Here is a 22,461-nt window from a genome sequence, read left to right as displayed (position 1 = left end):
AACCAGAGAAAAATGACACTTTATGTAAGGAGAACAATGATTTGAATGACTGAAGATTTTCTATCAGGAACCATAAAAGCCAGAAGTAAGTACAACATTTTAAAATGCTAAATGAATTGCCAACCCAAAATCCTATATCCAGGAAAAATATCCTCAGGAATAAAGGTGAAGTGGGAGCATTTTCAGATGAAGGAAAAGAGAGAATTTGTTCTAACAGAACTGCTTTAAAAGAAACGCCAAAAGAAGTTCTTTCAACAGAAAGATGATCGCAGCAACTCAGAACATTAGCAATGAAGGAAGAAAAATGGAAATGATAAACATCTTGTTAAATGTAATAGACTATTTTTTTTCTCTTCCGTTATTTAGAACATACTTGATGGTTGAAAGAAAAAATTATAACATTATCTCCTGAGGTTTTCTGCAGATATAAACATTATACATTCAAATAACCAAAAAGAAGGCAAAAAAAAAAAAAAAATAGGAAACAAATGAAAAAGGAAACAAACAGAAAACAAATAATAAAATGGTAGCTGAAAATACAAACATACCAATAATTTCCTTAAACGTGAATGGACAAATGAAAAAGGAAACAAACAGAAGACAAATAATAAACTGGTAGCCGAAAATACAAACATACCAATAATTTCCTTAAACGTGAATGCTCTAAACACCAATCCAAAGACAAAAATTGGTAGAATAAATAAAAAGCAGCAGTAACAACAAGAAGCATGATGCAACTCTACAAGGTATAGGAATTTATTAAAACATAATGATATAGGTATGTTAAAAGTAAAAGGATAGAAAAAGATTTACCCTACAAAACTAACCAAAAGAAAACAGAGTGTCTATATTAATATCAGATGAAATGAACTTTAGAACAGAGAGAATAACCAGAGAAAAAGAAAGATATTGTATAACGATAAAGGGTCAATTTACTACGACAAGGTAAATAATCCTAAATGTGTATGCACCAAATGACTCACTCACTCATTGCCATCGAGTCAATTCTGACTCGTAGAGACCCCCTTTGGATTTCCGAGGTGGTAAATCTTTACAGAAGTAGATTGCCCAGTCTTCCTTCCATGGAGTGGCTGATGGGTTTGAACTGCCAACCTTCTGGTTAGCAGTCAAATGCCTTAGGTAATATGTCACCAGATGACAGAGCTTCAAAATACTTGAAAAGGACATAACTAAAAAGAGAAATAGAGAAATCTATAATAACACTTAGAGATTTAAACCTACTTTCTCTGTAATCAATAGATTTAATGGACAGGAGATCAACAGGACTGTTGAAGAACTGAATAAGACTATCAATGAACTGAATCTAATTGACATTTATATAACATTTCACCTATCAATAGCAGAAAATACGTTCTTTTTTCACATGCACATGAAATACGCATCAAGATAGACTATGGAATAAATCTTAACAACTTTTAAAGAACTGTAATCATATAAAGGATGTTCAGTGACCATAATAGAATTAGAATAGAAATTAACAGAAAGATAATAGGAAAATCTACAAATATGTAGAAATTATATAGCACAATTTTAAATAACCCATGAGTCAAAGAGTATATATGAAAAGAAATTATAAAACATTTTGAAAAGGAAAAAAAGCTATCAGAATTTGTAGAACACAGATAAAGTAATTCTTAGAGGAATATATATATTGTTTATAGCAATAAATGGGAGCTCTGGTAGCACAGTGCCTAAAACACTTGACTGTTAACCAGAAGGCTGGCGGTTCAAACCCACCAGCCACTCCTCGGAAGGAAGATGGGGCAATCTACTTCCGTAGTGATACTGCCTCAGAAACCCAAGGAGGGGTCACTATGAGTTGAGTCCAACTCGGTGGTACATAACAACAACAACACACATAGAAATAATTACTTTTATTACAAAAAGGAAAGATTTCAAATCATAATCTAAGCTTGCATATTAAGAAATTAAAGAAGAAGAGGAAGAAAATATATCCAAAACAAGAAGAAAGAAATATTAAAGAGTAAAAATCAATGAAATTGAAAATGTAAAAATAATAGAGGAACAGTCAGTGAAACCAAGAGATGGTTCTTTATATCTACAATACATAAAGAATTCTCCAACCTCAACAGTAAGAAAACAGCTCAATTAAAAATGGGCAAAAGACTTGAACAGGAACTGCACCAAAGAAGATTTATGTGTTGCAAATAAACACATGAGAAAGTATTCAACATCATTAACCATTAGGGAAATACAAATAAAAACCATGAGGAAATATCACTACACACCTATTAACATGACTAAAATTTAAATACTGACAATACCAAGTGCCAGTGAAGACATAAAGCAATTGGAACTCTCAAACATTACTAGTGCATATTGAACAGTAGCATTTTGGAAAACATTGGAAGTTTTTAATGAAGTTAAATGTACACTTAACCTATATATAACTTGGTGAATCCATTCTTAGATATTTAGTCTAGAGAAATGGAAATTTATGATCACACAAAAATCTGTGCACTATAAAATGTTTATAGAGCACTATTCATGCATACCAAAACTGAAAACAACTCAAACATCCTTTAATAGTTTAATGAATAAACAAATGGCAATACAATCCAAAACAAATGGCAAAGTAATGAAATATGCAAGAAAAAAGGAATGAAGTGTTCACACATGCAACAGCTTGGATGAATCTCAAAGGCATCATGCTGAGTGAAAAAAAGCTGATATAGAAAGATTACATATGCCATTGTTCCAATTATACCATAATCTCAGTAAGGCAAAACTAGAGTTATAGATGGAGAACATCTCAATAAATGTCAGGACTTCTTGTTGTTGTTGTTGTTGTTGTTATGTGCTGTTGAGTCAGATCCGACTCATAGTGACCCCTCCTTGGGTTTCCGAGGCTGTATCACTATGGAAGTAGATTGTGGGATGGGAAAGCTTGTGATTATAAAGAACAGCTGAAAGGAGTTTTTTAGGTGATGGAACTGTATCCTGATTGTGGTGGGGGTGATTACACAAATGTATACACATACAGTTGAACTGTACACCAAAAGAAAAGGTCAAATTTACATGTTAATTTTTAAAAAAATAAAATTAATATAAACACTTTTTTACATTTACCTTAAAATGTAGGTTACAAATGTCCACAAATAAGACTTGAAGATTTATGTTATATCAAAACCTAATTTAACCCACAAATAAAAATCAAAAAGATTAGGATATACTCACCACTGCTTGATGCATTAGAACCATCAACCACAGGAGCTCAGGAGGGCAGCATTTGCATAGGGAGAAAGGTAGGGAGGCAGGAATGCTAGGCCAGAAGGACACAGGGAAAGGGCAACCATAGGGAGGAAGGGGGAGACACTGCAGGGAACCTAACAATAGTCACAAACCAGAATTTGTATGAACTATTGAATGTGAAACAAATCTGCTTTGTAAAAATTCACCCAAATCACAATAGAAAGTTTAAAAAAAAAAAAAAAAAAAAAGGTAATGATCTACTCACCACTGCTTGCCCCTCTACAGTTTCCATTGCTAGAATCCATAGGAAAATCTGAAAGGAGGTGACAGAATAGAGAACCAGAAGATATCTATTATTACATTATTTCAAGCATTCCCATATAAAAATCTAATCAGTCACAAGCTTGATTTGGGTAAGACCTTAAGTGTCTTAACAAAATGGATTATTTATGTCCTAAGGTTGGCACTCACTTATTTGTTGGTCCAGTAAGGATTTTGTTGTTGTTGTTGTCAAACCCGACAACAAACCCGACTCATAGCAACCCCTCCTTGGGTTTCCGAGGCAGTATCACTACAGAAGTAGGATTGCCCAACCTTCCTTCCGAGGAGTGGCTGGTGGGATTGAACCGCCAGCTGTCTGGTTAGCAGGCAAGTGTGTTAGCCACTATGCTACCAGAGCTCCCCCAGTAAGGATAGTCTTTTTAAATCCTCATCATCTGTGTATTAAATTTCAGGATTTAATGAATAACTCCTTCAGTTTTTGAATTTCATGAAATTTGTGAACCATATTTTTATCACAATAAAATCTCTGCATATCTTGGGCACTCACTTGTGACTTGATGACTTAAAGAACCAAATATGCCTCTTCAGAAAATAAATGAATCACACTGCTGATGTACATTTAAATCCTTAGTGTCTAAAGAAAACATCCCGAAAGTATTCTTGTGCCCTTTGATAACTGCAGACTAAAGACTTCTTCAATAGAAAGGAAAACTACCATCCAGAGATTATGTAAGCCAGTGCAATTAACACCAAAACCAAACCAAACTTACTGTGGTGGAGTTGGTCCCGACTCATAGCGACCCTTCCTTGGGTTTCCTAGATGGTATCTCTGCAGAAGTAGATTGCCTAACCTTCCTTCCAAGGAGTGGTGGTGGGTTTGAACCACCAGCCTTTTGGTTAGCAGTCAAATGCCTTAGGCACTATGCCACCAGAGCTCTCTTGCAATTAATAGACATAGCAATCATTAGAAATTGTTATTTATTCTTTTCATGATCCCATAAATACCAGGAAATGATAAAGGTCTTCTGTGTTCTAGTTGAGAAAGTAGCCTCTAATAAACAACATTGAGTACCACAGCAAAACACCATGCTGAGACATAGTTCCTAGTTATATGTCAAAGGAGCGCTGGTGACACAGTAATTAAGCATTTGGCAACTAACTAAAAATTTGGTGATTTGAACCCACTAGCCACTTCGCAGGAGAAAGATATGGCAATCTGCTTCCATAAAGATACAACCTTAGAAGATCTATGGGACAGTTCTACTCTGTCCTATAAGGTGGCTATGAGTCAGAATTGACTAGACAGTACACAACAACAACTGGAATGTCAACACATCAGTACCAATAGAACAAAGTACCTATTGAATGTGACAAAATAGGAAAAGAGTGGAATCAAGGCTAACTCCCAGGCCTGGGCAACTAGGGTAGGTGGTCTCTCTCACCTACATAGAAAATACTAGAAAAAGAATAGGTGTATGGATGAGGATGAGGAAATGGTGAGTTCATTCTGGGCCATGCTTAGATTGAGAGGCTTGGGGTTAGATATGAGCAGCTGGAATGTACATTCTCTGTTATATTAGAAATGCAGTGAAGCTGTACTCTCTTATCTCCTGGAATCACAGTCCAGGGCTACCTTCTCTTCTCCTAAGCCAAATACAAACAGGCTTTCAAAATGCAATGGAAAATATTTTGTCATTTTAAACACGATGCAAAAAGCAAAACAGATTTTATACAAAGTTAGAAATCATCTCTTTTCTTAGTAAAAGAGGAAGTATAGTGTAGAGCAGGCTCTAGTTTGAACCCTAACTCTTCATCTTGCCAACTTTATGAAATTAATAGACGAGCCATTAACTTCTCTATATTCCTCAGTCTCCTTTTCTGCAAAATAGGAATAACAGTACCTACCATGTAGTTATTATGAAAACTAAATGAGCTAATATGGATAATGCACATAGGATAGCATCCTACACATGGTAAATACCACTAGTTTTTTTCCTGTTGTTGCTAATGATCCTTAAGAATGACCATATATCCTCTACCAATGATGTTGTTTTGTTAAACATATATCATGCTTTGCAATTTATTAATCATTTTACATGAAGATTTCATTTTTTCTTCATTATCTCCAGTCAATGTCACTGTCAAATGACTTGCCCTGAGTACAAAATTAAATGGCAAATCTGAAATTCCAACTGTGATGGTTAATTTTATGTCAACTTGGCTAGGCTATAGTACCTAGTTACTTAATCAAACACCAATCCGTGTGCTGCTATGACTGCAGATGTGTGAACATCAGCAGTTGATGAATAATGAAGGGAGCTTTTATGTACAGGAGAGTACCCTCGATAAAGTGGGGGGCCTCCCTCATTCAGTTCTTCAATTTAAGAGCAAAAGCAAGTTTCCCAGAGAAGAATTCCTACCTAGTTTCTGGTCTGCCTTAAAATTTTACACTTGCCAGTCCCCACAATCATGTAGCCCAATTCCTTAAAATAAATCTCTCAGTCTATCCTATTGGTTCTGATTCTCTGGAGAACCTGATTGAGAAACCAACTAAGAGCCTGTAACACTAACAATGTGGTTTTCTATACAATGAAGAAATATAGCTAACTGTTGATTATCCAAGCTATCCAACTCATAACAACCCCTTCCCTAGGTTTCCAAGGCGGTATCACTATGGAAGTAGATTGCCCAACTTTCCTTCTGAGGAGTGCCTGGTGGGTTTGAACAGCCAGCCTTCTGGTTAGCAGTCAAGTGCCTTAGACACTACGCCACCAGAGCTCCCCTATGTTTGTATAGTGGGCTCTTGTTCTCTCCTTTCTAGACATCTAATAGAAACTCCAAATATGGTCACTTTTTCTATTTATAGCAATAACTATTTGAAAGTTTGGTAGGAATGAAATTTTAAAAATGAATGATTAAAATAAAGTTTGAGGACTGCATAGAGTCAAAGACCTATGTCCCTAAGTCTGTTACTGCTGATAATCGTTTGCTGTAAATAAAATTAAATACTGTAACATTCTGAAATACTCTTCCCTGTCCATCTAGAGTGTCTTTTTACTTAATGAAGGACCCTTAGAATCATGTTTCTCTCTAGTCTTAATCTAAAATTTCCATTTCTCCTTTCCATCCCATTTTCCTCCTCATATCACACTAAATAATTCTCCTTCCTTCTTGGTATTTGGCCCCTCAAATATTTGTAGACTAGGGCTAAAGAAAAGGCTGCCTGTTCCTCAGAGAGTGGCGAAATGATTAAACAACAGTTCATGCATGTGAAAGTTGGCGCAGCCCTGCCAGTCGGAAGAAGGCCTAGAGAAATCTGTTGAGCAAGAGCTGGGGTGACAAGTTAACACTACCATGAAAACCAGCTATGACTGAGAGTGATTATAAAGCCCTTGGCAGGCAAACTGTGGGTGTTATATAAATAACTGTTAAATAGCATACCATAAATTTTGTTAAATGCCTGATTTCTGAAATAAACTATTTGTAATTAACAGACATAGATTAGTCTTTTTTTTTTTTTTTTTCCTCTTGAGTCTGAGATCTAGGTTTATTTGTATGAAAGGAAATACAAACTTAGTATATTCCGAAGACATAAGATCTGCTTTTCCAAATCAGTCCCAGTGTGAAACTTGTTTCCCAGAGCTGAACTGATAAAATTCTAGGCTGTATCTGCATTTACCAACATATCCACTAAAAAAATGAAAATATACCTTAATTTGCTATAGCAATCATGATATAGTCAAATAACAGCACAGCAACAATTTATTAAGAGCTGCTGTGTAGAAAGTATTGGACTCAATACTTTTTATATGTTACTCAATTTAAGTTTTACCACACCCTTGGGATGTAGTTGGTATTGTCCCCATTTTACAGATAAGAAAAGTTTGAACCTTTGAGAGGTTATATGATTTTTCTATAACAGTTAACATGGGAAGAGTCAGGATTTGAACCCTGTTTTGCCCAACTCCAAACCTGTACTCTTTACTCATCATGCCATACTAAAGATTGCACTAAATGTCTTAACTGGCTGAATGACTAAATTGAGCTGTATTCTCAGATAATTACTTCAAAGTAGTTGAACATGTAGCCACAACCTTGTGGTGAATATAAAATATATAAGAAGAATAAATTTAAAGTGAATTAATTAGTAATGGTTAAGATGTGTCCTTTGCACTACAAAAGTACGTTTGCCCTAAGGATTTTGAAAATGAAAAGCAATTTGAAGCAATAATCCATTTCAATAGAACTTTGCTTTTTAAAATGTCCTTAGCTTGTTTGTGGAGCCAGAATGTACAATGGGGAAACAGTTCCACATGAATGGCAGGATTTAAAAACTCTTCTTGACATTGAAGGAATGTGAAAGTCAAGTTGCATTTTATTCAGGGAGATCTCGTTTTAATATCTGTCTGGGATAGATTCTAGTCGCAAGACACAGGGACTTTGTTTATACCTGGAGAAAAAGAAACAAAAACACTTCCTTTGTGAACTATTATATCCCACTGGACTACAGAATATATTGCATTTTAAGATTAAACAAGCCACATGTGGTAGTTCCTAAGTAATTCCAGGTGTCTGACAGTTTGACCCAGCATAGGCAATGCAATTTTCAGCAAGCAAGCCCTGCAAGCCAGGGGATCCTCCAGGCTAGAATTCACACCCCCACTTTCCACTCTCATCTCCCCTTCACCTCCACCCTCCACCATTGTCTCAGGTTTATGCTGGAGGTTATGATAAATGGGGGTGGGTGGGGTCATCAATAAAACCCAGTTCCAACTACCACCTACTCCTTATTTTTCTAGCAAGGATATTGTCAAAAGCACTTGTTAAAACATTTTACAGAAGCTCAGAAATTAAGTTCCATGTACTGACAGATGTTTCCACACATGTTCTGTTGGAGAACTTCCATGAGAAAATTGTACTAGGCTCGGTCCACAGTGATAGGTAATTGGGGGGAGGGGTACTTACGATACTGCGTCCTCTCAAAATTGAATAGCAGGGTATTTGAGGGCCATTAACCTTGCAAACCTCTCTCATTTGGGGTCCATCTATAAGAGAGGTTTAAGAGAGTATCTTCTCCTTTAAGGGAGAACCATTGCCACCTAATTCCTAGCCCTTGGCCCAGAGGAACACCAGTATTCAAATACATCTCAGGGCCTGACAGACCAGGGAAGCAACTGTATTGAGCAAGACTCTTCCCAAGTCTGCAGAGCCAAGGGCTTTAGTGACAACAGAGATTTAAGAATGAGTGCCTTTTTAGCCCACAAATTAATAATGCGCAATAATTAATAATCAATAATTCTGATTATTTTATACAACCAGCTCCTGGCTCTTGATTAAAGTTACAAAAATAGATATGCAAAAGGTTGTAACCTAAACCAGGTGATCATTGATAAGTCCTCGAAATTTTTTTGTTCAATTTTTGGTTTTCCAACTGCTTGTATAAGTACCTCCCACTTCCCTGCTCACTTTGGGTTATGTGAGCTAATGTGCACAGAAAGTAGCAGAAGACTCCCTGATTTTTCCAAATCAATGCACTGATAACCAAGAACCATCACCTAGAAAAGGACTAAGCAAGTTGGCAGGCAAAGGAAGAAAAAACGAACGGCCAAGAAATGAACAGAGACGGGAGCAAGCAGGCAGACACAGCTTCAACCGTCAATCCGGGGAGCATGTGAAAGAGAACCACTCATAAAGGACTGGGTTTATTTTTAAAGTATATGAAGGATGAAATCTGAGGTTTGGTTTAGAGGGTAGGAATGACACTTAGAATTAAATGGACCACAGTGAATTAGGTCTAGTTGGAGTCTTTGAATGCCATAATTAGACCAAATGCTAGTGTGAAAACAACTTGTGATTGATTGATTCCATTAAGTGTAGAACTGTAATAAAGTTTTATGATAAAGATCGAAATGAATGTGTGGTTGATGTAGTCACTGAGAAAGGGCATGAAATAAGGTACTGAAGACAAGTTACTGGCAGAGTGTAAGAGTAGGATAAAGATGGATTACTCTTGCGTAGGTGGTAAAAGGATGAGATTAAAAATAACATTACATGAGTGCATGATGATAACAAAGCTTAATATAACTCCTTTCATCCATATGCCATTTACAAAATGACTTGAAGGCATGTGGGCATGTGAAAAGAGCCCGGCAATTTCCCTCTGGCAGCTCTGGCTGGAGCAAGTCACAGAAGCTAATTAGCAGTGCACAGCAATGTTTCACAGCTGCTTCAGTCTGGAATGGAAGAACAATTTATCTCCTTGGATGCAGGAGGAAATTTTAGGTGACGGTAATTGCTCAAATTGGATTTTGAGCAAACACACACCACTAACATCTGTGGGTTGGAGGAAAGTTACTGAAATTATCTTGGTATTTTCAGAGATTAGAAGAAAATAGGACTTCAGTTTTCTGGGTACCCCCTCCCCCGGTACAATGGCACAATCTTAACCAGCAGCTAAGACACTAAAGAGGAAGAAACTTGATGTGTGAGAATGGGTAAGAAAGCTTAGGGATCATAAACAAATTAAGAAAGTGAGAAAAGAGCCCCACTATGCAAAATATGGTTACTTTGACAAGCAAGGAGTGGAAAGTGAAAGGTCACTACTGGGGGCCAAAGTGACGTGAGTGGAATGAATGGAGTTTTCAGAAAGATCAGATACGGGATAAAGGACATCAATTTGAAAGGGCAATAAGGTGAGATAAAAAGGGGAATGGTGCTCGAGAGAGGAGTGATCAGAAAAGAATTGGCGTGAAAGCGGGTAACAAGGGCTCCAGTCGTGAAGAGGCTGAGCGCTGGAGGGTTCAGACTGTACTTACCGGCTCCATCCGCGGTGACAATGGCCTCAGGAGAGATGCACACGCCGCGGTCGTACACCGGCAGCTCCTCGCAGGCCAGGCTCTCTGGCCACGAGTGGCGGTACTTGATGAGGATGGGTTCGCAGCCCTGCCGGGCCCGCTCGCACACCGACTTGCAGGGCTTGATGGGCTCGTGCTGGAAGTCGATGGTGCAGATGGGCGCGTACATGGCACACAGGAAGAAGAGCAGGTCTGGGCTGCAGTGGGTGCCCAGCAGACCTTCAAACTGCTCGATGGCCAGGATGGCGTTGGCCTGGGTGCTGTGGTGTAGGTGGTTGGGCATCTTGGTCATGTTCCAGGGCAGGGACTTGCACAGGGGGATGCGGACGGGCTCACAGGCTGCAGCCCGGGCTCCGGGCACCCGGAGCAGGCAGAGAGCAGCCAGGGCGAGCAGCCCCGTCCGCAGCAGCAGCATCCCTCCCCGGCTGCCGGAGACCATGCTCCCGGCACGATGGGACGGGGTGCAGTAGTGGTGCGGCCGCCCAGAGGCCGTCCGCGGTCTCCTCCTCCTCACCGAGGTGGACTCAGTGATCCGGAGCTTCTCCTCCCCCCGCACTCTCCCAGTTTCCTAGGATCAAATTCCCCCAATGAGGTCCCACGGCTGCGCCCTGGTCCACCGCCGCCCGCGCCGCTCCCGCCCCGGCGGCTCTTCGCCGACGTCTGAGCCTCGCAGGAGCAGCGGCACCCTTTTATTCCGCTCTCGGGCAGAAGCACCGGACCTCGCCAATCAATCAGAGGAGCGGAAAACCCGAGGGGGAGAGGAAGAGATCAAAACAAAAGAAGAATTCAGCCGAGGTAGCTGGGGATGCGGGGTGTCACGGCCCCTAGATCCCAAAAGGTGCTAAAGGCAGCATTCAATGACCAAGGGGGGGACAGGAGGAAGGCGAGGAAATCGGGGAGGGGGACTCCGAATCGCAGGGTGGGGTGGAGAGGGATGCAGTAAGAGAGGCTGGAGTCCGGTAGGCCAAGGAGGAAGATGGAATTCTCGGGGTGAACGGCTGGCAGCTGCCGCGGCCACAGTGGCAGAGGGACGCGCGGGCCGAGCCTCGCGGGGAGGTCTGCGCCTCCAGCCCTGCTGCTCTTCGCTTCCCCACCTCGGGGCCACAGGGACGGCTCCGCCCCGCAGCGCCGCCCCTGCCCTCCGACTCCTGCTCTTCTTCCCAGGAAAAGGACGGAGGGTCGGGGACAAGAAGGTTTGTGGTGGATGGGGTTTGGAGGATAGCCTTGAGAAGTAGTGAGGATGCCATTATCCAAGGCTCGGCTGACTCGAGTCGCACACCCCGTGAGGAGGAGCGCGTCTCTTCTCCACTGGGAAGCCCGTCGTAGTCCCCACTCCTGGGAACTTCCTGTCCCCAGATATGAGCCCCTCGCACTTCCATGAAGAGCCCACCCCAATCTCCAACTGAGAAGTCTCCCTCTTCCCCCAATTCCCCACTTGGGAATCCACCCTACTCCCTGGAGATACTCCCTTTAAATAAACTGCAGAAACTTAGACCTGAGGGGAAGAGGCTCAAGCAATGTCACTTTAAATGTCCAAGTCCCAGATAACAGGGACAGCTGTGAACAGTAGTGGCGCCTTATCATCCCAAAGCTTAGTGACAACAGAAGTCTGTGCTTTTTAAAAACCAGATGGGGGAGAATTGCTTCTCATAAAAAGGGAGAAAATGTGTACAATTGCAAATAGGCCACCAAAAGCAAGGAGCAGGAATTTTTTTTTTTCTTTTAAATTTTTCTTTGGCTTGCAGCATCAGAACTTTTGAGTTTTGCCTTTTAGGTTTGAGCATGGAAACTAACAGCTGTTAAGTGCTTGACTTTTTCTTTCTGATTTTACTAAAATAAAATGATGCATTATTTAACTCTTCTCACTAATAATTTCACCTAACACTTGAGAGAAAGGTGTAGGAAAATTACACCATACAGGTAACAATGATGATGATGACTATATTTAAATAAATAAGTAATAAAACTTCCCCTTTCCAACCAGATGAGTTCAATCAAGAGGAAAAAGTAGAAAACAGATACTTGTGGGCTGCTCCTTCTACTAATGAGCCCTGCCTCTTTCCATCCCTCCCTTTTCAGGACAGATTATAAATGAAATGACCTGCAAAGGCGCTGGCACAGGGTACTTTCAATAGGAAATCACTGAGCAAAAGGATTGCAGAATGTCAGAAAACAAAGCCCCCACTGAGCAGAAAAGGAAACAAATGCTAAAGCAAAACAGGAAGTCACCTTTACTCTGCATCAGTAAAATATGTCTCTGCTTTAATGCAGCCTTTTTCACAGTCAATAATAAGCAGAGGAAAATATGCCCCCACTTCAGGGAACAGAGTGGGATGTATTCAATTCTCCAACTCTGTCTTGGAGACAACACTTATAAAAATGTAAGTTCTTACTTGAGTTTTTGGAATTTTATCTTCAAAATGACCATAAACGGCAGCATGTGGCTGCTGTAAATTTTTTGGAAGGAAGTTTGTTCCACTTAGGAGAAAAAAAACAACAGATGGTAGATAGGGAATCATTTAGCTAGTGTACAAACTCTGCCTGTTCTACAATTATTTAGTGTTATCTAAGAAATAAGGCAAAAAAAAAAAAAATATACAAATGAATGAGAAATAAATGATATAGCAAGTAAAATTTGGAGGAAAAAAGCAATAAAACCAATCAATATTAGAATATTAGAGCTATTCTATATGAAGAAACTAGCTGGGAATGGCGATAAATTAGAAGAAAGAATTGAGAAGTAGATAAAATAGATTGTTTGCTAAATACCTTTTCCCTTTCATCTTAAATCTTACAGCACAAGAAGAAATGAACCAATTGTTTTAATGATTCTATAATTCTAAAATAAAGTCTGTTTTCCTTGCCAAGCACAAAAGTTGGTTATCTTTTCTTTCTTCATTCATCCAAATTCGTGCTTTTTATCACAACACAAAATCAATTTCACTGCTTCTGGGAAACCTTTTTGAATACTCTGCCTGTTCATTTTTCTAGCTAGTTCCTCTTGAATATTGTTCATTTTTGGAAACTGTTCTTTAGCACCTGCCAATTTATTGCTTCAAAAAAAATTTTTCATTATTTCATTATTTCTTTGGGTGTGTTCTGCCTTCCTAAAATTTCTTTTTGAAAGGAAATAATCCATCTTCTACTTCTTTAGAAGTGGGCATTTGAAAAATGTTGGCTGATGATGAAATTTGGAATGCAATAGTTTATATATTAAATTATAGAAATCTTAATGAGAACTAAAAAAAAAAAAATCAGTAAATAGTGATAGCTGAGGTTTGGAAATAGGCTATGTGATCATGAAGGAAACACTAAACTTAGAAAAAGCATGTTGTTGTTATGTGCCATCAAGTCGAACTCAACTCATAGCGACCCCTCCTTGGGTTTCCGAGGCAGTATCACTACGGAAGTAGAGTGCCCCATCTTCCTTCCGAGGAGTGGCTGGTGGGTTTGAACCACCAGCCTTCTGGTTGGCAGTCAAGTGCCTTAGGCACTATGCTACCAGAGCTCCCTAGAAAAAGCATAGATCACCATTATTGGGTGAGCTGTACCCTTCAAAGTGAGTGACTTCAAATACACCCACAGTTAGAGAAAATTAAGGGAAGGATGGTCCCCTGGAGGAAAGGGGTCATAGGCAAATTATTTGCTTTATATTCTGTGCTACAGTTGGGTTTTTTTTTTTTTTTTTTTTTCCTACAGTTTTATTTAACTAGAATTTAACTGACAGAACACTGATCTTTGTGTAGAACTGCACCTAGGCTACAAGAAGGACATTTAGACATTTCTGACAACTGTTGAAGAAATTTCAGAGTACACATTATGCAAGCAACAAACAAGCAGCTGGAGCATTGGAGTTTATAAATGGTGTCTTGATGGGCATAGCAATTGTGGTCTTTACAACTCATCTTTACCAATTAAAGAGGTTTGTGCAGTGGGTTTCATATTAGAGGAAGTTGTCAGAGTGGCAAATGCAAGTTATCACTACTGATACCCTGCTGAAAAAAAATCTAAACCAGACCAGATTCCAGAATTTCCCCAAGACACATCCAGTAGGTCTTTTCCAGGCTGAGTGGATCACTTCCAGAATAACACAGACATCTGGCTCCATGAGAGCTGCAGCATAGCGCCCCCTAGCACTACATTGGAAAGCACTGCCAACGAGTCCGATCCGACTCATAGCGGCCCCTCCTTGGGTTTACCAGGAGGTATCACTACGGAAGAGCTATGGGCCAATTCTGGGTTCAATAGCTGTTTGGAAAGTGCACCCAGAACCAGTTATGGCCAACCAGGGTCTTCTTAGACTGCATACTGGCAATCTGATCACTGGCATTTCATTTAAGTGCCTATGTCAAAAATTTCCATGGTGATGTTAAGAAAAACTCATGCTATAGGTCATCACTATGAAACAGCCTTATTACCAGAATTTAAATTTGACCACTTTACTGAATAAGGATATAATGATAATAGAAGACAAGATTTACCAGTCTGAGACTGGAGGAACCCCCAAGACTATTGCCCTAAACAACCTTCTAACTGGAAATTCAATACACTCCTGGAGGTCACCTCAGCCAAATAGATGGGCCTATAAAATAAACAGTCATATGTGCACCTGACAACAATCAACCATTTGAGCCCACAAGAGCAAGTTTGGCCAAAACCAAAGAGTAGAAGGCAAGGAGAGATAAGGAAACCAGACGAATGGAAACAGGGAAACTAGGGAGGAAATGGGGAGAGTGCTGGCACCTTGCAGGGATTGCAACCAATGTCAAGGAAAAATTTCTGTATGGATTATTGATTGGAAAACAAATTTGCTATCTAAATTTTCAAAAATAAATAAATAAATAAAGCACAATAAAATGCTAAAAAGAAAAAAAAAAACTGCAATGTCCCATTTGCTCAGTAATTAAATATTAACATTATTTCTCATCTGTTTGAATAAACTTTTACCCTAGATTCCTGATAATAAGACTACCTACTTATTTCTTAGAAGGTTTGGTGGCACAGTGCCTAACCAGAAGGCTGGCAGTTCAAACCCACTAGCCACTCCTCAGAAGGAAGACTGGGCAATCTACTTTGGTAGTGATACCGCGTCAGAAACCCAAGGAAAGGTCACTATGAGACGGAAATACTCCTAAAAGCAGGGTTGATAAGGTAAATAATTAACTGATACAGCATGGCATTGACCAGTCAGAAATGACTGTGGATAGTCCCACTCTGTACCAACTCAGCATCAGTCCTAGGTACTCAAGGAACAAGGAAAGTAGAGTCTATTGAGTACCTACTGTGTGAAGCACATAAACCACGCAACAGTGTTTTACAGGAGGTTTTCGTTCCTATGATGAAGAAACTGAGAATCAGAGGAATGAGGTAACTTCCCAAACTTCACACAGACTGCTAGAGGTGGGGCTTGAATCCATGCTTGTTTCACAATTCCAACAATCACGCTTTTTTGTAGCAGAAAGAAAGCTGGAAAGGGAAAGACCTGGGCTCTCTGTGAGTCTGCGTCTGGGTCTGAGTTCTGACCACACTGTCAAGTATTGGCTCTGCCTTCCCAAGAAGAGAATATGAAGACTTAAACTTCAAATGGGGCTGCCTTCCTGCTCACATCCTCTACCCTCAGTGCTCTACAGACCTAGTATTTCCTTGCGTTCTACTCTAGGAAGATCCTACCCTTTCCAGTCTCCAAGAAATCAAGTTAAAACTTCTCATCTGTTAGCTACATTAACATGGTTGTTGTTACCCACTATTGTCCATTGGCCCCCAACTCATGGTGACTCCACACAACAGAGTGAAACACTGTCAGTCCTGTGGGATCCCCACTATCAGTGGCAGATTGAATCACTGCTGTGATTCATAACATTAGAGTAATGATTCTCAAACTGTAGCATGCAGCAGAATCCCCTGTAGGACGTTTGAAAACACATGGTAGATAATGACATTATGCATTTTTTCAATATCCATATAACTGTATAACACAAGAGTGAACCCTAATGTAAACTATTGACTGTAGTTAATAATGATGTATGAATATTTGTTTATCAATTGTAACAAATACACTACAGGAAAATTTTCTAGGATCATATTGAGATATTTGATAACAAATTACCCAACGGAAAGGGCCTAAGTGTTAACACAGTTCCACCTAGTGCCAGCAGAACCGTTCCCTGGAATGAGTTTAGTACTCTAGAGCGCCAGTCAGCTCATTTGCCACATCTGGGAAGTCTGACCTGCTGACCTTCTTGTGAAAGCAGGAACATTAATCATCCCATGCAACTTTCCCCGAGGATCCTTCCTAATTGAGACTTTGACTCTCAAGGTGGCCCTCAGCTATCTCACTTTCCTCATCACTGGCTAATCACTCCATTTCTGGCTAATACTCTTTAAATCTTTCTCCCTATTCTTCCATCCCAGAGAACTGGATCATTATAGTGCAACTTAGGCCAGAACAGCTGGGTCCACTCAATGCTAACAATCTTCGTAAGTCAACAGTTGTAGAATTTCCTAATTACAAGTCTCAAAAGGTGAATGCAGACATCTTGCCTATTTCTTGGGGTATATTTAATAACCTTTCAGAGACAAGACATTTCTTAGAATGTGGCAGTATGAAGAGGCAAATGCAAATATTGTTTCATTCTCCCTCTGTAAATTGTTTTCCTATCAACCATCTAGAATCTATCCCTTAAAAACCCATTTTCACTTGCTCGATTTTTTTTTTTTTTTTTTTGGCTCCTTTTCTCATATGCTTATTCACTAAGTTGGTAGCAGCATGAGTTGGAATTCAGTCAGTACGAGCGGCTTATCCTTTGCATTTCTTTATAGTTTTTATTAGGAATAGATGTTGAATTTTCTCAAATACTTTTTCTGCAACTATTGAAATGACCTTTTTTTTCTTTTTTAAACATTTTGTTGTGGTTTGGGTGAAAATTTACAGAACAAATTATTATTCCACTCAAAAATTTATACACATTTTGTTTTGTGATATTAATTGCAAAAAAAAAAAAAAAACCTCGCTGCCATCAAGTCATAGCAACTCCCTTGGGATTTTTAGTGAAGCAGATCGTCTAGTCTGCCTTCCAAGGAGTAGCTGGTGGGTTTGAACTGCCAACCTTCTAGTTAGCACTCAAATGCCTTTGACACTACACCACCAGAGCTCCTTTTCCCAGCTCTATCCCTTGGCAAATGTTGTCCTCTTGATCTATGCATGATTGAATGAGTACAAAAACCAAGAAACCAAACCCACTGCCTCCGGATTGATCCAGATTCATAGGAACCCCCAAGGCAGTAAATCTTTACAGAAGTAGATTGCCCAGTCTGCTTCCACAGAGTGGCTGGTGAGTTTGAACTGCCAACCTTCTGGTTAGCAGTCAGATGCCTTAGTCACTGTGCTACTAGAGCTCCCTCCTATAACTTATCTATAGGCTTGTCTATCATTTGACTGTCAGTTGAGTCACAGGCATTAAGTTCAGTTCCTAGTTTGAAAAGTGTCTAAGGGCCATAGTCTCAGGGGTTCCAGCATTCTTCATCAGACCAGTAAATTTTTTTTTTTTTTTTATGATTTTGAGTTTTGTTCCACATTTTCCCACACCCTATCACTCTAAGGAGTTCTGGTGGCATAGTGCCTAAGATATTTTACTGCTAACCAGGAGGTTGGTGGTTCAAACCCAACAGCCACTCCTTGGAAGGAAGATTGGGCAATCTACTTCCACAGAGATACTGCCTCGGAACCCAAAGAGGGGTCGCTATGAGTCAGAGACAACTTAGTTGCACACAACAACAACAACAACTGCAAACAACTATCACTCTATCTATCTCTATCTATCACTCATTGTGATCCCTTTCAGAGTGGTCAACAGTGGTAGCCAGGCATCATCTTCCCAGTTTTGAAGCTAACTGTGGTGGTTATGTTTGTGCGTCAACTTGGCTGGGCCTGGTTCAGTGGCTGGCAGTAGTTATTCCCCATGATGAGACTGGCAATCAACTCCATGGTGGGATCTACCATAAGCAGCTGAGTAGCTGCTTTGGGTATGTGGTCCACTTCCCGTATATAAGCAGCAGCTTTGGGAATGGTCTCTAGCTTATGGCATGCTTGGACCCTATATGTAGCCGTGTTGTTGTTCAGCAGCCTGCCATGCTCTGCTGACCTTGGGACTTACAATGGACTTAAATTAATGGTCTGCCATGTGGTTTGGTGACATTGGAATTGTGCCTTTTTATTTGTCAACCTTGGGTTTGTCAGCCTCAGCAGCCAGCAGCTGTCTGAGTGAAGGAAAGCATCTAGCTCCAGTGGGCCAGGAGCAGGAGGCAGAGCTGGACCCCAAGGTGGAGGGGCTTTCACCCAGCCCCTAGAGTCTGGCACTTTGAATTTGGACTTAAAGACTCCAAACTGTAAGAGAATAAACTCCTGTTTGTTTAAGCCATCCCATTTGCAGTATATTCTATATTCTTGTCAGAGCGGCACTAGGTAACCAGAACACTAACACATTCTCACTTGTAAGCAAAATATAATCTACTTTCAATGATAAAAGATTACAGACTTCCCTAGAATGTTATTGTCTATGGGAGTTCATTTATATTTCTTCATAAATAACATAAATGTTTTGTTGTTGTTGTTGTTGCTATATGCCGTCGAGTCGGCCCCGACTCATAATGGTCCTAATTATGGTGATCGTGGTGGTGAACAAGATGATTATAAAAGTATAGAACATTGTTTCTAATGGAAGCAAAGTGGACAGGATACACAGGAAATGAGAAATTTTTTTTCAGGGAGGGGGATATAATCTCTGAAGTAGATTTAAACGAATATTTTTATTTTGAAAAAGAATTCATCCATTGATTCATGCATTCAATCAGCGAATATGTATTGCTTGTCTTTGAAGTCCCAGGCAGTTTTAGGTTTGGGATATGGATAATGCAATAAACAAAGTCTGGGTCATCATAAAACTTACATTCTTAGACATTTTCTCCACAAAATGGAAAGAACTGCATGGTCAGTCCTGTATCTTAACTGAGGAAAGACTGAGTTAAAACATTGTTTATGTTATAGCAAAGACGATTTATACTAGATCTAAAAGAATGTTCCATTGCAGAGGTTAGTAAAGGCTTGAATTTGTCCCTTAGAAGTTGAATTATCATAGAAGGAGAGGACACTGTTCTCTTCAAAAAGTTTAGATGACACCACTCGGCAAGCCAGGCTACATCCACGACTGTTTTCTTCATATGTTCCATAACGCTAGTGTGGAAGGAAATGGAGATTTGGTGGGGGAAGGAGTCGGGAGTGTGAAGCTTTGAAAGAACTGGCAGGTAAAAAATGATTAACCTGGAATTTCTGATGGTGTGTATAAATTGCTTGTGAAAAACTTCTTACATTTCATTGACATATTTTCATGCTAACATATCTATTTAGCCACTTTTCATATAGTACAAGCCTAAATGTGTTCATCTGAAATATGTCCTGCAGGTGACATATTTAATGTTTCATTTTAGGTCGATATTTTCATTTTATTTTTGCTTCCCCTCCCACATCATTCATGGGCATGTTTTTTACAGAAAATTGTATTTTCTTTCCTAAGTATAAAAAATATTAACTAGAAATAGCTGTAAGACCATAATTGCCAAGTTTGTACAGGGCTAAAGGAACTCTCTTCACTGGCACCACATCAAAAATTCACTGGGTGCTGAGTAGTGTTTTAAAAAGTCATTTATGGTGAAAGGTTAGGTGAGGAACTCTACAGTGCCTTACATCTGCTATGCATTTTGTTTTAGAGGCTGTTTTTCTCTGAAGAATGTTTGGTCAAGCCAACAACAGGCTAAGATTTTTTCCCTAGAGTATTTAAGAAGCAAAGGGAAACTCATACAATTGTAGCATTCAATACATAGCAAGACTGTGCAAAAGAAGTAAGGGCAATTAAACTACTTTGGATAGAAAAGAGTTCACCACAGAGCTCCTTCAATCAAAATACAGAAAAGAATATATTATCCAAATAGACAGCCAACCAATCATTTCTATCTAGCTATTAGTAATGCCAGGGAAACACAAATTTCTAGTTTCTATTTGTGGAGCAACTTATTCTACATTTTTAACAAACATAATGCTCTTTGGGTATTCACACATTCCATGTGTTCAGCCTAAATGCAAATTTACTTTATCTTTCTTGAACATAGAAAATTAAAATTCTTGTCATTTCATACATAGATTTCAAAATATTTAAACTACATATTTCTATTTGAAAATGGCTGTCATTAGTATTATTATGATAAGGCTACTATATGTGATAGAAATGAACTATGAAGGGAAGAGATGGAGACAAACTTTGATAGGTGTCCATGATCAGCAAACATGCACTCTCCAGAAAAGGAAAGAGAGATGTGGAATGATAAAAAGAGGTGCAGCAAAAACAGGTTGCAAGGATGCTAGGGATGAGTTAATGCTCATGGGGAAGCAGTAAGATAGTTCCACACAGAGGAGGAATGGTCCACTCTTCCTCTGAGGACTAAAAATATTGGAGGGTCCTGAGCAAGAAGTGACTTTTCTTACCAATACATTTGGAAGAATAGAGTCTCTCGGTTTTTCTTTCATTTTGGGTGCTTCAAGACCTGTCCAGTGCCCCTTGTGGTCCCTTCTAGGGGTAGCTTAGGCACTGCATGGAGGTGGGTAATGGTCTAGAACTTACATGACTAGACACTTAATTATTTTTAATCCTGGGGTCAAGAATTAGCAAGCCCTGTTCAATATTTTAGGAGCTCTGGTGGCATAGTGCCTAAGGTATTTGACTGCTAACCAGAAGGTTGGTCGTTCAAACCCACCAGCCACTCCATGGAAGGAAGACTGGGCAATCTACTTCTATAAAGATTTACTGCCTTGGAAGCTATGAGTCAGAATCAACTCAATGGCAGTGATTTTGGTTTTGGTTTTCGTTAAATATCTTTAAAACCACATTCTCCAATCAACTTTATTAATAATATCCATTAGTCTGTCTGCTGTGACTTATTTTTTAATTGGTTCCTAATTTGGATATGTTTGTTTATTGGGCCCTTCAAGATTTACCAGGAATCTAATTCATCCCACTGGTCTCAGGGACTACTGTATGTCCCTGGAGTCTATCTAGTTCTCTATAATGTGGACGGTAATGAGAAATCTGTGTGGTGCCTCTCAGTAATACATCACCAAAAAGGATGCAATATTTAAAAAATATGTTTTTGATCCCGTGGTGCAATGAATTACTTGGTATGGCTTTTCTAGCCATAGTCTTTGTAATTCCCACTGGGTGGGACCATGGAAATAAGGTGTGTAGAACTCTGATGTTGGGAATGGTTAGTTTCATCACTCTGTCGGGCTTAAAATGAGCCTTCCAAGAGACAGGGGAATCTCATTGGCATCAAGATAGAAGAGCTGGAAGTGAAGTAGGATGCATCCTTGGACCCCAGATCCCTGCACTGGACCTCCTCAGCAGAAACACCTGTCAGAGAGAGAAATACCCTGCAAAGAGAGATGCCCAGCACAGGCATGGTGGCAGTAGAACTAAGAGGCATGAGAGAGCGGCAGGCTTACCTAGCACACAGAGCGAGAAAGCTAAGTGCCTTTGGGCAGGAGGCTTGCTGGCAGAGCAACGGACAATTAGGTATACATATCAGCAGAACTAAAAGACCTTTGTAACACTTGCCCAAGTAGGGCAGAGGCCAGACCAAGAGGCCAAGGGCCAGAGAGGCATGTCTGAGGGCACAGCAGAGGGGAGACTGTCCTGATTGAAGAATTGCATCCTGAGCAAATTCCTGACCATGAATTGTAGTCTGTTACGGCCCTAATAAACTTCATAACTGTATTGTCTGTGAGTCCTGTGTGGCCACTATAACAAATTATCAAATCCAGCAGAGAAGTAGTGAGTGCCGAGGTACAGTTGGTGTCAGAACTGGTAAAAGGCTGGAGGGTGGCAGCATGTCTGGCCTCATAGGAATAAGCCTTGGGCTGTTGATGGTGATTCTATTTCCCTCTCATGAGAGTGGAGGAGGTCAGAAGATGCCACCTCCAAGCTCTTTTTGCAACCCCAAATACTATTCTTATTAATAATGTTTTACTTACGAATAGGACCACAAA

General features: G+C 39.8%; 1 protein-coding gene across 1 annotated transcript in view; it reads right to left on the bottom strand.

Moving 5' to 3' along the window:
• FRZB (frizzled related protein) overlaps positions 1–10,809 on the bottom strand; it is a 40,608-nt gene extending 29,799 nt beyond the window's left edge. The window contains exons 1-2 of the mRNA XM_007935069.2: positions 10,332–10,809; positions 3,500–3,547 (exon numbers count right to left, since the gene is read on the bottom strand). Coding sequence (XP_007933260.1) covers positions 3,500–3,547; positions 10,332–10,809 — 526 coding nt within the window. The remainder of the gene's footprint in view (positions 1–3,499; positions 3,548–10,331) is intronic.
• Positions 10,810–22,461: the final 11,652 nt, after the last annotated feature.

The sequence above is a fragment of the Orycteropus afer genome, unplaced genomic scaffold, assembly GCF_000298275.1.
Source record: "Orycteropus afer afer isolate SDZICR_OR568_19922 unplaced genomic scaffold, OryAfe1.0 scaffold00001, whole genome shotgun sequence".
Classification (NCBI taxonomy): domain Eukaryota; kingdom Metazoa; phylum Chordata; class Mammalia; order Tubulidentata; family Orycteropodidae; genus Orycteropus; species Orycteropus afer.
This window is presented reverse-complemented; position numbering and strand designations above follow the sequence as displayed.